The sequence below is a fragment of the Labrus mixtus genome, chromosome 20 (genome assembly GCF_963584025.1).
Source record: "Labrus mixtus chromosome 20, fLabMix1.1, whole genome shotgun sequence".
NCBI lineage: Eukaryota > Metazoa > Chordata > Actinopteri > Labriformes > Labridae > Labrus > Labrus mixtus.
The window spans coordinates 21,220,600-21,238,906 of NC_083631.1; the positions used below are offsets into that span (position 1 = coordinate 21,220,600).

The following is an 18,307-nucleotide window of genomic DNA, read 5'->3' on the forward strand; positions in this document are numbered from 1 at the left end:
CAGTTAGTAAGAGTTGTTGATGCACCCTTAGCAAGCTCAGTCAGTGTGACATTTGTAACATGATGTTAAACCACAAAATCTACAGTGAAAAGTGCTTATCACATATTCTGAAACATTTCGGCTGGGATTTGTTTGTATTAATTATCCATGCATATTTGAAAAAGCAACTATAGAATTGCTTTTTTCTGGGTAAGGTCTGCTGAATGAATGAATGCATGCTACTGTAAGTCAACATTCAGCCCTATAGTTACTTTACACCATTGCCGTATTGACCTGCTAAGAGGGCAAAGGGCCGTCGTGAACTGTGGGCCCCTTGGGACTATACCCTCCCCAGACCCCATCCCTTGGTTTGTTGTGGTTCATTTCATTTCAAACAAGCTAATATATAATGATGTAAAATGATGCCATAATATGAAGAGAAACTAAAATCTGAAGAGGATCGATTTGAGAAGTTTTTTCTGCAAAAAAGAAATAAAGTCCAAGGATAAACTTTGTGTAAAACTTCCTAAAGGGAGCACATTTTCAAATATTAATTTGGATGCCTTGAGTACTTGAAGAAAAAAAATGTCCAACTACCCCTGAAGGCAGCATGTTTCAAATCGCCGTTCGTACAAAGCTATAGAATTGTATTTTCCAACGGTAAGTGAACGCCACGTTGTAAGTGTTCCCGCCCTCTCGGGGCTTTGACGTCACCGGCGTCCGTCTCCGCCGGTCTCCGCACATGGATGGAGAAGTGTAGTGTCAGAGCTCGGCTCCCCCCTCCCTCCTCCTCTTTCTCCGGGAGCTATTTGCCAGTCAGCCTCGACGACAGACAGCCAGCCGCTCACTGTCCTGCTGCTGCGCGGTCTCCCGTCTTCTCCCTCCGAGCCCCGGCGTCGTTTTTACACCGTCTGCGAGGATCTCTGCGGGCCGGTCACCGAGTTTGGTCGCGTCCTTTTCAGGGGGGAAAATTTAGTCTCGTCTGTGCGAGTTTTTATTCTCTAGTTGCCCTTCAAGACGTATGGAGAAAATGGCCAGACCTCTTCCACTAAACCCAACTTTCCTGCCGCCGACCCATGGCGTGCTGAAATCCCTGCTGGAAAATCCACTGAAGCTGCCTTTCCACCACGATGAAGGTACGTTTAAAAGAAAAAGAAAAAAAGAAGTTAAATCTTGATTTGCAAGTATACTGAATCGGCTTTTGCCTCCCCTGTCTAAAGTATTTCTCCGCTGGCTTTTTATCATCCAGTAAACATCCATGGTTTTGACAGATGAAACACAGTGAAGGACACAGTTCCTCCGTAGTGACGCATGTTAATGTTTTACGATCTTTGTCGTTAATAATAACGAAGTCGTATAATTTGAGTGTTCTATTGAGATACTTAAAATGAAACGATGGTTGTCTTGGTTTTATTTTAGTAGACTGACAGGTTGACTCGAACTTCTGCTCCAGCTGACATGCCAATTAGCCTTACAGGATAATAATTGTCTCACGTATTGCACAATTCGGAACTGTTTATTCTTATGCTTGCGTTGTTTTAGCTTGGAGGTGAGTTTTTAACCTTTAAACCCTCAAGGCTTCAGTGGGATTATAATAGTGGTACCACCACCTGTCGATAGAGGGCGCATTTGCTGCTTTGTAACTACTGTGTATGTTTGCATTAATCCCTGTTTGTTTAGTTGAATGTATTGGTTAGTAATTAAACTATCATAGAAAAAATGAAGATGTTCTTCTTTGTTAAGGGTTATCTCACTCGAATAATACAAAAAAAAATCACATTTAAGTTTAACAAATATTTTGTGTTGGTTTGCCCAGGGTTTAAAATAGTTATCAACTCTGCGTCCACCATTGTACTAATGGACTTTGTCAAGGCATGTCCCTGTGTCAACCTTTCAAACAATGAGCTCGTTTCCAGAGAAAAAACAGAACCTTGTATGTTAAAACTTTTCCTGCAAAAACTAAAAAGAAGATTTAAAAAAAAAAAAAAAACAATCAAAATGCCTTTATCTTCAAATGATTACGCTAAAACATGCCAGTGATTGTTTTAAGGGTCTGATATGACCATGCTGTGACCTCACAGATTGCCTTTGAGTGATTTTTTTCGTCAGCATGAATCTTCCTCAAAGGGAACCCTAAAACAAACTTCTGAATGTACCTTTGGTCTTACTTTTTTTCCTTCGATGAAATTGATTAACTGACTCATTAAGATAAACCCCGGGCAACTGTCTATTTATACCCCATGCAGCGACCCGTGATTTTCCTCTGCTGTAAGACAATGAAATAACTGTGTGCAAACATTTTCAGGATTAGGGAAGGACAAGGAGAAAGAGAAGAAGCTGGACGATGAGGGCACGGCAGCCAACCACCCGCAGTCGGCCTTCCTTGGGCCCACCCTGTGGGACAAGACCCTGTCCTACGACGGGGACAATTTCCAGCTGGAGTACATGGACCTGGAGGAGTTCCTGTCGGAAAACGGCATCCCTGCAAACACAGCCCAGAGAGACCAAACCCCACAGGCGCCTCAGGCGGCGGCGCAGGCCCCGGCGTCCGCCCCGCCTACCCCCACCACACCCACGGTGGTGGACTTGAGCAGTCGCGCCACCACCTCAGTTCACACAGGCATGGCACCTCAGCCCTGCCTTCACAGCCCCACCACAGCAGGTAGGAATCACATGCAGCGGAGCCTGATGTGCACACCTGCGCACGTGGATTCACACTTGTTAACACCTCATTGATGTCAGGGGAGGCTCAAGAGGGCTGTGCGGCCTTTAGCTCACCTGTCGCACAAACACACACACACACACACTTCCCTTTTGTCTGACTAATAATAGAGAACAAGCTGCTGTGTTTCTCATTTAGTATCCTGTTGCTTTAGCTTTTGAGGACAGGTAAGAGCCACGCTGACGTACTTGATCCCTGATTTACAGCCATGAAGCGGACTTTAGACTCCCAGAGTACAGCTCAAACAGGCCACAGAAGCAGAACGGTCTAATTTATAAAGCCATGACTCATGTTTACTGAACCCCCCCCCCCTTTTCTTTGTGCTGTGTTTACAAAAGTGGATTAGAGTTTTGATTTTTCTCCTCCTGTAAGTCTCATGTGTTGCTTTCGATTTCATTCCCTTAAGTTCCCCCCTGCAGCTTTTTGGCGGATTAGTGATTAAAAAAAAAAATTACAGCTTGTGTAATTCCGTTTGTGATTCATAAATTAGTATATCCAGCTTGAACTTGGTTTACTCTTTGTCCCGCAGTGTAGACTTAATGAGATTAATTTTTGATGAATTTCAGCGCATTGCCTGAGATGTTTTTGGCTCTTAAGACCGAGAAGAGTATCTACATGGAGTCAGTGAAATATTAAAAAAAGCTGAGATATGAATCTGAAAAGGTCACACACACACACACACACTCTCCTTTTCTTTAAGTGAACCTGTGATTTCAGTACTTCTGCAGTCGTGTGTGTGTGGATTTATCAGAGGCTGAAAATCATGTTATGATAACAAGCGGACATTAAGTAGGCCGTTGGTATTTTGACTGGAGTGTTAAACTGTGTGACGACGGAGTTTGCTAAGCTGCTGCCAGACTCTGTTTGGGTTTTCAATTCAGCAGACGGCAGAACTATTTGAATCATTTTGAAAAGTGCCGACCTTCACTGTAAACATAAACAGAGCCGGCACGACCCCGCGTTAAGTGTTTGAATCCCAAACTGATTGTGTGTGTGTTACCTGTAAACGCTGTAGACGTGGGTCCTGATGAAAAAGCAGCACATGTTGTTCCACTGAGAAGTTCTTAAAGAGTGTGTTAATGGACCAAATACTCAAATATCTTAATGACTAAATTCAGAATACAAAGGTCTGATAGGTTTCCTGCCTCTGACACCCTTTCATTAAAACAGACAAACACGGATCAACAACATTTTCCCTCCTCATTTCGGTTGTTTGTCATGAAACTCGTCCAGCCCCGTGCGCGCTTTTTGTTTCTTCTTCTTTTTAAAGCTGAAACCATCCAGGCCGTCTCAGAAAGTACCAAAAAGTCAAACCAAAAAGTCAAGAGCAATGTTGGCACTGTTTGTGCCAAGATGTCGGCGTAACGCGTTTGACCTCCGCAGCTGGTGCGCCGCCACCACAATAACACTTCCTGTCAGCGTGTTGTGTCTCTTTTAGTTTTGAAGGTGAGGAAGAAAAAAAAACCTTGATGAGGTTTGGAAAACAAACCTCACTGCGATGTGGTGAAGGCATCGCGTGACAGCCAGTGTTGTTGTTGTTGTTGTTGTTGTTGTTGTTGTTTACAATAGAGCTTCATTATATCAGTGATCGGTAACCAGCCGACAGCCCGGGTCAGAAAACCTAAATAAATGAAGTCATTTAACATTTGAAAAAGAGACATAAAGAGAGGTTTAGAAATCAGATCAATAATTTCATGAATAATTTGAAATATTTGAATATCAGGTGATGATTTTTGGTTTAGACATTTTAAAATCTAGAGTTTCAAGGCTGCTAGAAACAATTATTTCCAATCACTGCGGGTTGTTTTTAATCCAGTTATAATCAACTAACAGTGAGAAAAGTTCATCACATTATCAACGACCGTCGTTAAAGTGCTGCTTGTGTCAAACCAGCCGTTCAAAGGCTTCCACGTTTCACATTCAAAAAGGACAAAAAGAAAAACAGAAAATATGAACTTACAGCGAGCGAAGAGTCAGCCTGAAAATGATTTGTTCACTTTCAATGGATTCATTTTTCAGTTTCAAACGATTTAAATGCATGAAGAGTTTTTATCCTCCACGATACGATATAGACACGTTTAAACTTCTTTCCTGTAACTGTCGGTTCTAATAATTATAGTAAGACATTTTATTTATGACACACTTTACATTTGAAGTAGGGCTGTGTGTCTCACCATTCGATTCGATTTCCACTCTTGGGGTCACGATTCAAAACGATTCTGGATTCATGATTCAAAGTCCAAAGTTCAGGATCTACTCCAGTCATCTGTGGGACTGGCTGAATTTCTTGCTGCTCCATTTGGTATTCTACTCAGTTAATAAAGAGCTAGCATTGGCACAAAAATATCGAGTTTTGGAAGTTATGAATCTATTTAAAATCTCAGAAGATAAGAATCTCGATTCTTCTCCATAAATCATTTCTCCCCCCCCCCCCCCCCATCTCTAATTTGAGTCAAATCTCAAAGGGCTGCAATTTGGGAGTAAAAGAATAAAATCAAACGGGTCAAATCAGGCAGAGTGAAAAACATGAGCATGAAACGACATCAGAGCAGTAATGAACCTCATGAATAGAAACGTTACCTATCAAGAAAAGCTCATTGGGCACTTCAAAACATTCTCAGCAGAGAAGTCTCACTTTAAAGACTTTCAGATCGATCAGTAAGTGACTTTAAATCTTACCTATACCTCTTTGTAAAACACTGGTGTGACTTTATATATATATATATTCTGGATTTTTAGAGTAATCACTGGTGAAAAATCCAAAAAGACGCACACACATCCCTCAGTGGGGGCTGAATTAAAAAAAAATAAACATGAACAGGTAAAGAGAAGCAAAACAAGATCCGCACACCTCGGTAATCACTCGTCAAATAAAGCCGGCTGTGTTTGTGCAGGAGTCTGGAGTCAGAGGTTTCATTACAGCAAAGTGAAATATATTGTGATATTTTATGCAGTACAGTATATTGAAGCTTCAGAAGAAGACACAGACGATATAACATGTTTACTTTTAAATGCAATCATTAAAGTGTGCTCTGCTTTAGTTTTTATCTTTAAACTTCGGGGCACTTCTTTCTGTTTCAAAGTATTTCCTTATTCTAGTGATTTTAAAATTCAGGTCTTACATCAAATATTTGCTGAAGTCAAAAAATGTGCACTAAGCCCAGTATGTCGACGTGTGTGTGTGTGTGTGTGTGTGTGTGTAAGTGCATTAATATTTTCTCACTGCCGTATTAACGGTTTAAGGAAGTAGAAAGGTATGCAGAGTCACACTGAGCTGACACCGTTGTTTTAGCCTCGTTTTCCTTTTTTCCGTCCTGCAGGAATGAAAAGTTCTACCGAGAGCCAAAAAAACGTCCGCCGTTGTTTTGGATTCAATTAGAAACTGTTTAGTCTGTAAACGGCGAAACAACAGAGAAAGATATACCCATAAACACCTCGTCAGAAACGCAGCAATCAGCCACACAGACGGAGAAAACCCGTCTCGGAGAGTTTGTAGAACTTAACTTTGAATCATTTTGATGTTGGAGCAGATTCTCAGGAAGCACTTTTTTTTATAAAAAAATAAAGGAAAGGAAAATGAGTGCATCACGTTTTAATTGCTCGTTATTTCATGTGTTCGCCTGTAAATAAATCCCACATGTCCCTGAATGTAACGCGATATTTTACAAAAGGTCTCCCGTGTCCGCTTTGAAACGTCCTGCAGCCTAAGTCAGGGATGTGCAGACGAGGCTGAGAGGCTTTAAGCTGCGATGTGAGAACACAGCAGTCAGAGATAAACAGATGCGTCTGTACGGTACACTTTATTCCTGTGTGCGTGTGTGTGTGTGTGTGTGTGTTCTGTGTTTGGGTCCGTCTCTCTCTTGTCTGTGCCTTTCACATTACCTCTCACGTGAACGCGGCTGGGGTTTCCTGCAGTGTGCCGGGGCCATGTGACAGACACATGCGGGCGCCGTGTGCAGCGCTGAGCTGCAAACAGGAGCTTGTCACGGCATGAACACTCCTCTCTCTCCCCTCACTCTCCCTTTTTCACCCCCTCCCTCCCCGCTCTCTGCACTCTCTTCTCCTCCGTCCGGTCTTCCTCCCTCCCTCCCTCCCCGTCCGAGCCTGGCTCCGACACAGCCCCGGACTCGGAGCCAAGGCACAGGCTGTACCCTGTAGAGATCACATGTGCTCTGGTGTGCTTTTGTCACGTGCGGGCCAGTGTTGTTCCAGCTTGGCGAGTCTCGCTCTCGTCTAACCAGCCGCTCCACCAACAACAAAAACCCAAAACAACCCGCGATCCCCTTTGTGCCTGCTCCCCGCTGCTAACGACCATCACAGCAGCGATAGCGCTGTTATGGCAACCTAGTCTAACAAACGAGCAGGACGCGTCTGCGTTCTCTCCACCTGCAGACGTTAAGGGCCCCGCGTAAGTTCAGGAGAAGGACCCTTGTGTGAGTCCAAAGGGGAAATCAGATGCAGGAGGGAGGAGGAGGAGGGTGTCAGAGGGTGTGTTGTTGTGGTGCATTCCAGCGTGTAAGTAAAGGAAAAGAGGCCCCCCCCGGGTGGGAAGCTAATCAGCACATTCAAGGAGCTAAATATGACTTTAACATGTTAGGAATCATTCAGAGTATCAGAGGCAGAAATCCTCCTCGATCACACACACTGAATTATTAGAATTTTTCCCTTTTTGTTGTAGTAGCCGCCACTCTAGTTTGGCGCTCAGCTGTCCTCTCAGATGTCCCGTCATGTGGGACGCCTTGGGGACAGGATCAGCATGTCCTGCATGATCTGGAGGAACAAAGTCCTCCTGACTTGTTAATCACTGAAGCAGCAGTCAGTTCTTCGGGGGGTTTCATCAATAAATCAATTGTAGTGCTGAGTAACTTAATATTGAAGAAAAATTGAATGATGAAGAAACACCTCATTCCACTGTTGCAAAAAGAAAGAGTGCTTGGGCTGTTAACTGTCTTTATTTTAGGTACATTTGCACAGGATTTTCAAAATAAGATACAGTAAAAGAAATTGGCTCAGTTATTTCCACAAACATTTGGGCTTTATGGTTTTTAACAAACAGGAATCAAAACAGGGGGAAAAGATGAATTTGTTCGGGGACTATTTTCAGCTGCGGATTGATACACACGCTGTTGAATCTTGTGCTCGTGATGTCTTCTTCTGGTGTTTTTGTCACCGTGTTGTCATATGAACCAGTTGCAGTCAGTCTTGTAAGAACGGAGATAAGATTTTGAAGATAATTCGACAAAAAAAATCAGTTTTTCCTTCAGCCTGAGAGCTCGGCCTTTCACATGAAGAAGTGCTCGTCGTCGTCGTCGTCGTCGTCGTCGTCGTCGTCGTCGTCGTCGTTGTTGTTACACCCAGGTCAGAGTTCAGCTGCTCGGCCACATGATAACACTCGCACACACACTCTTGATATGATCAGATAGCGTGACAGAGACCTGCAGCCAGGTGTGTGAGTCACCAGATGAACCCTTTGACATCAAATAAAAAAAAAAAACAAGTTCAACAGGTGTTTGACCGTGTTTGTTCGACCAGCTCTGACTTCAGGGTCTGACTTTTCCTGCTTTGTTCATTTTAAGATTTCCTCTTCAGGTCGGGCGGTAAACGACTATTTCCTCACAATAAGGACTCAAATAAATAAAGTCGTTATTTGTGGACGTTACAGATCAATGAACGGGGCTTGTGCGTCTGCTTTTAGCCTGTGACCGCGGCGCTAATTCAGAGAACAGAACGGCCCGTGGAGGTGATTAGGGCAAGGTGAGCTATTTGCAGGTTTGAGTCCAGGCCTGAGGGATTGTCTACGACAGAGCGTTTAGTTTTAGTCAGTAAGGAGCTTTCTGTCTGGCCGTGCTCTCTTTTCTGAATGGTGCGAGGTTAAGGTAAATGTGTGCGTCTTAGCTTATGCAGGGATGGATTAGCTTTACAATCACGGCGTGCGTGCGTGCGTACGTGCGTGCGTGCGTGCGGAATCATGAGATCTGAGAGCTTTTGTTTGAAGAGAGCTTGTGTGCAGGGCTGGGAAAGAATCTCGCTGCATTATCGGGGATCCATTGGAAAACATAAAATCCAATATTTTGATGGTCTTTTATTGGTGGCTGTGATTTGTTTTGCAGGTTTCAGCTCTCTGGGTGTGAGGATGTGCTGCTGTTCTTTGTCGTTCTCAGCTGATGATGAAGTTAAAAATGACTAATTATTGCAGGCTGAATTCTATAAAAAGATGGAACTCGGGTCGTCACAATACCAGACATTAAAACTGGGATATGATACTGATGATAGTAATAATGAATCAGTCTTAGGCGTCTTGTCTTGCTTTGACCAGAAATGTGCAGTCAAACTCCTCTACACTCTCTAAATTGGCTCTATGGTCCAAACATATTGCCTTTTTAAATGATCCATTATGATGAAGGTCTTTGAAGTATTTCCTTCCTCATTTTTACATTTGTCATGCTGGGAGTGCCCGGCTAACCCCCCCCCCCCCCCCCCCCCCCTTTTGTGACTTTCACATGTTCCCCTGTTTTTTCATCTTCTTCGAGCTCATTGAGCAACCGGTCATCGCCCTCTTAACTATTAGTTTCCAATATTTAATGACATTTTAGAGGAAAAAAAACGACTACAAATATTGTTCATAGTGGGAAAACAAACAATGGGATTCATGGATCATAAAAAAATAAAGGATTTTTTATTTATTCCCTTTTTCCAACAATGATCAGAATAACACAAAACATCATAAAATAAGATCTGCCAGAGCCAAAACAGGGAGTGTCACAGTCACGTTTATTTTATTTTTCTTCAATTTCCCCAGAAAAGACCCTTTCAAAATAAAAGCTTTTTTTCACTGGTGACCTGGTCAAAGTAGCAACAATTCAAAAAATCTGCACAAATTTTGCGATAACTAGGCAATTCTGATTGTTTGCATTAATGCAACAGTTAGCTTTGACGAGAGAACACATGTTTTTTAGTCTTGTTAAGTTCAGAAAATGAAACTTTTAAAAGTTTTTCTCACTTTTTGACGTGTTTTGGCTTAAACCTGTTTAAGGAAAAATCAATTACAGCTCGGCATTTATCTGAAAAATGTAACATTAAAGAGCCGATATCGGCCTGTGAAGTATTTTTTTCAGGTATGCAGGGATAGAAAAAACAGCTTATGCCGAGAACAACATTATAAAAGATGAATTCCCTCTAACTCTCTGACACTTATCGGCTTCTAATTTAAACAAAAAGGAAAAGTTCTTTAATGAAACACGTTTTTTTGTAGGAACACATTTTCGTTTCTTAAAATAAAATGTGTGTTTGATACGGGGTCGAAACGTTTCACACCTCACCCCGCCCGATTTTTGTGAAGCAACATCAACATCTGCTGGAGGCTTGTTCTGTATCTGAAACATCTGTCTGAGGGAGATTTTATACATTCAGCTCAGCTTTACGAGGTGTTAACGAGCCGTTCTCAACAGTTCTGCATACTTTTTTGTTGATTAAAACGAGGAGTCTGTATTTCCCTTGTTGTGAAGCAGCCTCGGCTGTGTTTCTCATGTTTGTTGTCATGAAGCAGCCCGTTGCTTCCTCTGGGTGGTACACTTTCTGCTGATGTGCACATTTCCTGTTTTGTTTCTTGGTTTTGTACACAGATTTTGGTCACGATCTCAAACCTCCAGAAAATCAGTCTGAGCACGCTCACGATGCAACTGAAGGTCGCCGGCATCGACTGCCTGTCACGTCAGACTCGCGAGTACAGAAATGTAGGTCATGATGTACGAGCTGCCAGAACATCAGCGGCTAATGAAAAAGCCTGCCGCACTCTCAGCTCTCTGTTGTGTGCCAAGTCGTTGCTGGTTCAGCTTTCGAGTGTCGAGCATCGGGGAATGCAGGTGTGGTTAGTGTGAGGAAACAAGTGAATGCAATAAATCACGTAGAAGTAAATCTGTTAGGGGCGACTACTGATCTGATTGACCCTGCAGTGCTCGGCTCCTGCAGCTTCAGATCAATGGGTGACGCTTTTGCACAACAGGCGTGCAGACATGAAAGCATGCAGGTCATCTCAAGACAAAATGTGGTTTGAGATCAGCAGACAGGAGCTGCTGATAGCTGATAGTCTCAGATGAGGCTGAATGTGAAACGAAGTCCCCGCCTGATGTTGCAAAGCTTGGCTGATAGCGCCACCTGCTGGCTGGAAGAGGTCATACTAAAAAGATGTTTATTTTTCTGGAAAGGGGGGATTATTGTGTTTTTCAACAAAGATCATTTTTAACATATTTTGGAACCCGAACATAATTCTGAACGGTAAATATACATCTAGTAAAAGTTCTTGTTTTTGCCCCTGATAGACTCAGATTCATGTTTTTAGTGTCTGACAACATGACAGGATTGGATTCCTACAGAGATAGACCTTCATTGGTAAAGACTAAGTTGTTTTTTTAATCCAGGAAGAGCCGCTTCACCGCTCTCCACAACGCCACCAGACTGCATTGACAAAAACAGCGATTGAAGCTTGCAGCACTCATCGCCTCGGCTCTTTGTGTTTTTTTTTTTTTTGTTGCTACACTGTAACTCGTTTGGATCTGATTTGACTTTTAAAACACCAAAGTCACACAGTAACACACACAAACTGACATATTGAGTCATAGGTTAACCAGCAGCTCCTCGGTTCTGCGAGGTAAAATAGCTTTTTTTTTGGTCAATGGAGTTTGGCGGCTTTGAAAAGAGTTATGTAACGGCTGTTTCTGGTTTGAAAAGGTTTCTTACTTTAGAGCCAAAATTGTCCATCACTGGAGGAGACTTTCTGAGCCTGTCAGTGACAAAAAAAAACAACTTTGTATGGACGACTTTGATTGGCCTAAACAGATAACCTGGCCGCACTAACATGTAGATTTTACTGTTTGTAGTACATTCAAGTATCCCTGAATGCCCCTTTAAGATAAAGAAGGTTATGAAAAGACTCCTGGGCATGTTCAGCTGTATTTTATTTTTAAACTTGTGTAACAGCACCCCCTGCTGGTCGGAAGTTCTTCTTCCAGAAGACTTGTCACCTTGCTTCAAATCTGCACCCACGCTCGGTCTCATGTCACAGCTTGACATTTCTTAATGGATCAGCGACAGAACACAAACTTGTGAGCATTCAGCGCCCCCCTCCCCCCTCCTACTCAGAGCCTGTCCTCAGATGGCTTCTTCTGTGCCCTCCTACCAGGCTGCAAGAGCTTCACCGAAAAGATCCCGACATTACGTAATCAATAATGGATCTCCACTTTCATAAGAGTCAAACTAGGAGGAGGGGCTTTAGGTTCCCCGTCCTCCTGAGCCTCCCCTCTCTCATATATCATCACATCTTTACACCATATCTTTCTGTTCCTGCTAGAAACTAATGTGTTTTTTTTTGTCTTTATTCTTATAGCATCTCGGGACACCCCCAGCCCCATCGACCCAGAGTCCATCCAGGTTCCCATCACCTACGACCCAGACCCCGCAGACCTGGCTCTGTCCAGCGTGCCCGGCCAGGAGATGTTCGACCCCAGGAAACGCAAATTCTCCGCCGAGGAGCTGAAGCCTCAGCCGATGATCAAGAAGGCCCGCAAGGTGTTCATCCCCGAGGACCTGAAGGTGACCACCTCTCTCTCTCTCTCTCTCTCTCTCTCTCTCTCTCTCTCTCTCTCTCTCTGCCTGAGCTGGTGATATGAGATTAGATCTGCTGTTTTGGTTTAAATATTTGGGGTGGGTCGTTATGTAGGCAGGTCTGAGGGCCTGTAAGACCCCGAGGGGAGGAAGACCGAGGACTGAAAGCTGCGTGCTCAAACACGGCGAGCTTATTAAAAAAGTTAAAAATAGTCCAGCGAAATGGAGAGAGAAATAAAGAGAAGTATCTGGGGGGGGGGGACGTTATTAAATATTGTATTTAAAACCAAAGGATGAAGCTGTTGTGTCTTAATTAAACATTTTCAATAACCTTGTTGATAACGGTCGCTGCATGACCGACACTGCTCCGTTACTTTTTACTGCATGTTTTTTTATCTGAGATGGTTTATTTCCTGATCAGACACGGAGCAAAGAGGTCGGGGTACAAGACTGCAAAAATATGGGGAATATCTTTGGAAAAGAGCGCCGGTGATATCAACAGCACCTTTCTGAAAAGTTCTCTGCAAACTCTTCTCATTGAAAACAATTTTAAAAAAAGACGCTGGCGCTCAGAAAAAAACGGGCTAGGTGGACACGGGGTCTCAGATATAAAGAGTCTGTGTGTTTCTACTGCAACATTTCCTCGACTAGCTCACTCCCTCCATCAAGAGGTTTTTCAGATTCACAGAAGTCAAACAAAGAAATCGTATTTTGTGTTAACGTTTTTTTTTTCCCCCGCTCCTTCAGGACGACAGGTACTGGGCCCGGCGCAGAAAGAACAACGTGGCGGCCAAGAGGTCACGGGACGCCCGGCGGCTGAAGGAGAACCAGATCGCCATCCGCGCCGGCTTCCTGGAGAAGGAGAACGCCGCACTCCGCATGGAGGTAGCGGACATGAGGAAGGAGCTGGGCCGCTGCAAGAACATTGTGGCTAAATACGAGGCCCGGCATGGGCCCCTGTGAGCCCCCCCCCCCCCCCCCCCCCCCCCCCCGCTCCCCTTTTCTTATCTCCCCCAACAAAAAAAAAAAAAACCCATGCACCAGCCCACACCTACTACTCTGTCCCCTGCGACCTGTCATCCCTTGAGTTTCAAGGACAATGTGTCTCTTTTTGTGGCACTGCCCCTGTCCTCCCCCCCCCCCCCCTCAGCCTTCACACATCTGTATGATTCTGGTATTATAACTGTCATTTTGACTTCTCTCATAAGCTTCGATTTGTCTGTTCCTCCTTTGATTTTCTGTACACATTGTTCGACTTAATATAAATATATATATACATAGATAAATATATGTATTTACACATGCATACTTCCCACTTTAATGTACTGTGAGGAGATGAGCCAACCCACCAGCTGAGTCCCCCCCCCACTGCCCGCCCGCTCTACCTTCCACTTTTGAGAAACGATGCCATGCTGTTTGTTGTTCACTTTCATACCGATTTTATACGTGAGATCAGGACTGAAAACTTGTTTCCTGTCTCTCTACTTCTTCTTCTTCTTCTGTGTTTTATTGTGTGACGTGTCCGAGAGCCTGATTCTGACCTCCCAAATCTTGTTTTTTTTTTTTTTTTTAATCCCTGTCAGAAGTTTGGTTTTGCTCCAATCATCTTCTTTAGTTTGACTCTTTCTGAACACTTACCTTGATATCCACGTCTTACTTTAAGTTGTCTTCACCTTTAAAAGTGTTTCTAAAGGAGTGTTCAGACCAAAAAGTGACGCAGAGCATACTCGTTGTCTGTCCAGCTGCAGAACGGCCACGCCCACCTCTGATGTGAGCGGCAGTTTCTGTGTATCCCGCAGGTCTGCTGTAATGTGCCGTTCTGCAGCTGTGTGAAATCGCAGTTTTCGAAAGGAAGCCGAAAGACCCAAATCATGTTGCAGATTTAGAAACGAGCTGAATATCATGCTCTCTCAGATTAGTTTGCATGTTTATGTCAAATAACTTTAAACGCTCGTTTTTTAAAATGAAGTTTGGTTTGATCGTTGTCGGGAAGTCAGCAGAATCTACAATGCTGATCTTACAACCCATGTCATTTGCTCATTTTGCTCTGAACACACCACATGAATCCTCCTTTCACATCTCCAGACTGAGCTGTTAACTCCTGATGTCTCTTTTTTTTTTTTTTTTTTTTTATCGTGTGCAGTCGTGGTGAACATTTAGCTGTTTTTTTGTTTTTTTTGTTTTTTTTTCCTTCACCACCCGGACACTGAGCAATAATAATCCTTGTCCAGACGTAAACTAACATGACTACCTTACAGGTTTCTCACCCCCTCCTGATCCCAGCCCCTCCTCTCATTTTATATCTCACCTTCGTTGACTAAGTTAACCCTTAGTTAACCTCTGCACTAATGCGTGTCTCACAATCTGATCCGCTGATCCTCACTCAAAATTTCCTCATATTTATCTACCTTTTATTTCTCAGATGGAAGATTGTTTTTTTTTTTTTTTTATATATATATATATATGTGTATTCTGTTGATATAATTGTTAGCATTAATACTACTCTTGACATTGTCGTTTAGGCTCCTCCTTGTTTTCAGATTTACGCATGATTATTTTCTTTCACAGAATGAAAACGCTTTTATTCGCTAAATCTTCTTTTTATTTTGCAAAAAGTTGTTGATAATTATTTTTCTCGCTTCCGTTTCACTTTAGCATGATTTTAATATGAGTGTTTTTATTTTGGAGTAATCAATACAGATGTCTGTAGTCTCTCATCGTAGCTCTATGTCCGCCCTCTTCTTTGAAAGATGGCTGTATGAATGTAAAAGATGTTGACACAACAAAAAAAAAAAACTAAAGTTGGATGGTGTTGTCCAATACTGTGGTTAACCCAATCAATTTGTTTACTGCAGACCAAAACGATTCACCGCAGAGATGATATATTGGTTACAAGAGATATGTTTATATAAACCAACTCTATAAGTTGTTGTTTTTGTACAGTATTTTTCCTATACATTACTGAACTATGTATTTTAAAGGCACAACAGATCCAGAATATTATTAAAGAATACAAGTATATAACTCAAAGACAAATGCATATAGTGGTATTTTGATATTCTATATTAGCTAGGAACATGTGGTCGTTTTACAGAGATTTGTGGCTATTCAGCGGCACCCAAACCTCCTGGGCATTATTATTCTTACTATTATAACCATGATCACTACTCTCATCATTCTTCTGCCATGTCATGAAAACCCCCATTGAACTCTAAAAGGAAGCAGATGCTGAAAATGCAGAAGTCCAATAGAGAGAATGTAATGTTATCGACCCCCCTTTTTTCCCCCCATTGACTAAAAAAAACCAGACTAGAGAATCAAACTTTCATCTCGTTAATTTTCTTTTCTTTGAGCGTCTAAAATTCTAAATATTTTGAAGGCTTTTTTTTTTTGTAGCCGCGCAGCTTGTTCAAGTCTTGTTTCTTTCTGGGATGAAGTTACGATGAAGGAAGGGAAATCTATAGCTGGTTACTCTTGCTGCTGCTGCCGCTGCCGCCCTTTGTGTGATTTGGTTCCTTAAATGCAGTTGTAGCGTCTCCCTGAGCCTGAGTGATGGACACTGGGAAGCTTTGTTTTTATCTTTCTGAAAATTAAAGCTTACTGTGGACTCCACAGTCCCCCCCCTACCCCCCTACACACACCTTACGACCCCCTCCTGAATGTTAGCGGTGTTGTCGTATAGAGGTGAATGTTGCAAAGCTTTTTGTCAAAGAGGATAAGACTAGGATGTGACAGATGAATGTTTTTGTGGGCTGATATTGACGTTTCTGAAAAGTACGGAAGTCGAGAGCTGCCAAAATAAAAATCAAATCGTTAAGTTTTAAAATATTTTGACTGTTTTGGATGTTGGTTTTTGCGGACAGATTTAAGAAAACTCAAACCAGTCATATTTTTTTTTTCTTCAAAAATGAAGTTACTTGTAGCAGTTTAGCTTAGCTTAGCATAACTTGGCTAACCTGCTGCTAGGTGTAGCTTCACATTGAGAAAACAGTTCATGAGTGGTGTTTATTTTCTCTTATAACTGTCGTCAAAAAAACTCTCTAAACTTTGAATTCTCAATTAAAGTTTTGTTTTGTAGTTATGGGACACATTCCAAACCAATGGTGTTGATCTATTTCATCTAACGCTTTGCAAAAATGGTCCAATACCGATCCTTTTAATCACTAGGCAGTTTTTTTTCTTCACTTTTTTACAGATAAAAACCACCAATGGGAGCTCATTTCTCTCAGTTACTTTGTCGGTTCATTGAGGTGTATTTCAATTGGTTATAAAAGAGCTAGCTTCTTTTTAAAAAATTAGCTAACTAAATTTTAAAAAATTTGCATCATACTTGCTAAGCTAAAATGAAAAAGATAGATTTTTAAAGCCCAGTTTGCAATTTATTTATATACTTCTAGCAGATTTAAAAAAAAATAATTTGACATTGTTGCAGTGACGATACAATTTTAAGCTATCATGCTAACTTTTAATCTTATTTTTGACATGCATGGAGTGCCAACAAACGTTACATTAAACTTAAATTTAACACATCGTTTACTTGAAATGGGCAACTCTTGACTTCCATACATCTGTGTCGAGATCTTCTAAATTGAAGGCATTAGTGTTTTTTTCTTTTCAGGGAGGTACAGAGGTTAAAACTGGGTAGAAAACTACAAAAATAAAATTAAAAAATACCTAAAAATCGGGGGGAAAAAACCCACTATCAGCCCATTAAAACAGCAAAACGGACGAGTTAGTCAGATCCCAGTCCAGGTCTGGTTGATTTACGTGATCCAAAGTTGTATGTGTGATGTTAAAACAGTTATTTTCTAATCTTTTATTTGTGTTTTTTTGCGCTTTAGAGGGTGTTTCCTCTCTGCATCCTTTCTGCACAGATGCGCTCGAGTGTGAACAGGGTTTGTAGAGGAGAGAGTGAAGACTGGAGAGATGCCCGTACGGAGCATCGTTTTTATGAAACTTATACGTTTATAGGAAAAAGCCAATAATCAATCCACGCGTATCCCAAAATTACCTCACTGTCGAGTGATTTCACTACCTCACCCGGAAACGTAAACCATAATTCGGAGTCTATTCCAGTGCCTTGAATACACTGACTGTTCCCCGGTCTCTCAGCAATGTAAGCCTCTCATCTCCAATCAGTTCGCTTCAGATCTGCACTGAAGGGCTTCTTAGTGCATCAAAAATCAACACACACACACACACACACACACACACACACACATGGACGACTTCTTTCATTTCTTATTTTGGACATTGCAACAGACTTGTAACCATTGTATTCATGGCAACACCAGCGGACTGTTTCAGAGTGTAAAAAAAAAAGAAAAAGAAAACACAACAGAAAGGTGTATTTCCTGTTTGTCACGGAATGGATTACATTACATTTATTTGTGCTGTTCAGTCCTCAGCCTCTCCGTCTCTCTGTAATTTGTAGTGTCTAATAAAATCCCAATTCTTATCTGCCGTGTCGTCTTTCTCTGCTCATCCATGAAGAAGGGTTTTTTTTTATTTCAAATAAGAATTTATACAATATAAAGATTTCTCAAGCTGCTTTGGACATCAACAAAAATACGTCTACACTGAAAAGGTATATGTAAAATATTGGGTAATATGCAAATATAGGCACAGATTTAAATATATTCTCTGATGAGGTCGTCACTTTTGGATGAATAAAATCAGGAATGTGAAAACAATAATGTAGATAAAGCAAGCAAAGACGTCAACAAAAGCAGATTTTTACATTTAAATCAAAAACTGGATTTGTGAAAAGCAGTTGTAGTGGGATTGAGCAGCAAAGAGAACTCCCATGATTCCCCGCTAGCCTCGACGTCATCTTTTGTTATTGTAGTATTGATTTAGAGCCCCTTGGCCCCACAGTGTAAACACAATACAGGTAAAATAAATCTATCTGTAGTGGAAATTTGTGTTAATTATATTATTTCTTTTAACTTATTTGTAAAGGTCAGGGGTCGAGTCAAAGGACGGTTCTTGTTTGTTTTTGTCCTG

The 18,307-nt window shown here is 41.9% G+C and overlaps 1 protein-coding gene across 1 annotated transcript; it reads left to right on the forward strand.

Annotated features, from left to right (window-relative positions):
- The first annotated feature begins 726 nt into the window (after positions 1-726).
- hlfa (HLF transcription factor, PAR bZIP family member a) lies at positions 727-17,759 on the forward strand. The gene is made up of 4 exons (XM_061065900.1): positions 727-1,115; positions 2,285-2,641; positions 12,084-12,289; positions 13,049-17,759. Exons 1-4 carry the CDS (start codon positions 1,001-1,003, stop codon positions 13,262-13,264), a joined length of 894 nt encoding a protein of 297 aa, XP_060921883.1. The 5' UTR covers positions 727-1,000; the 3' UTR covers positions 13,265-17,759.
- Positions 17,760-18,307: the final 548 nt, after the last annotated feature.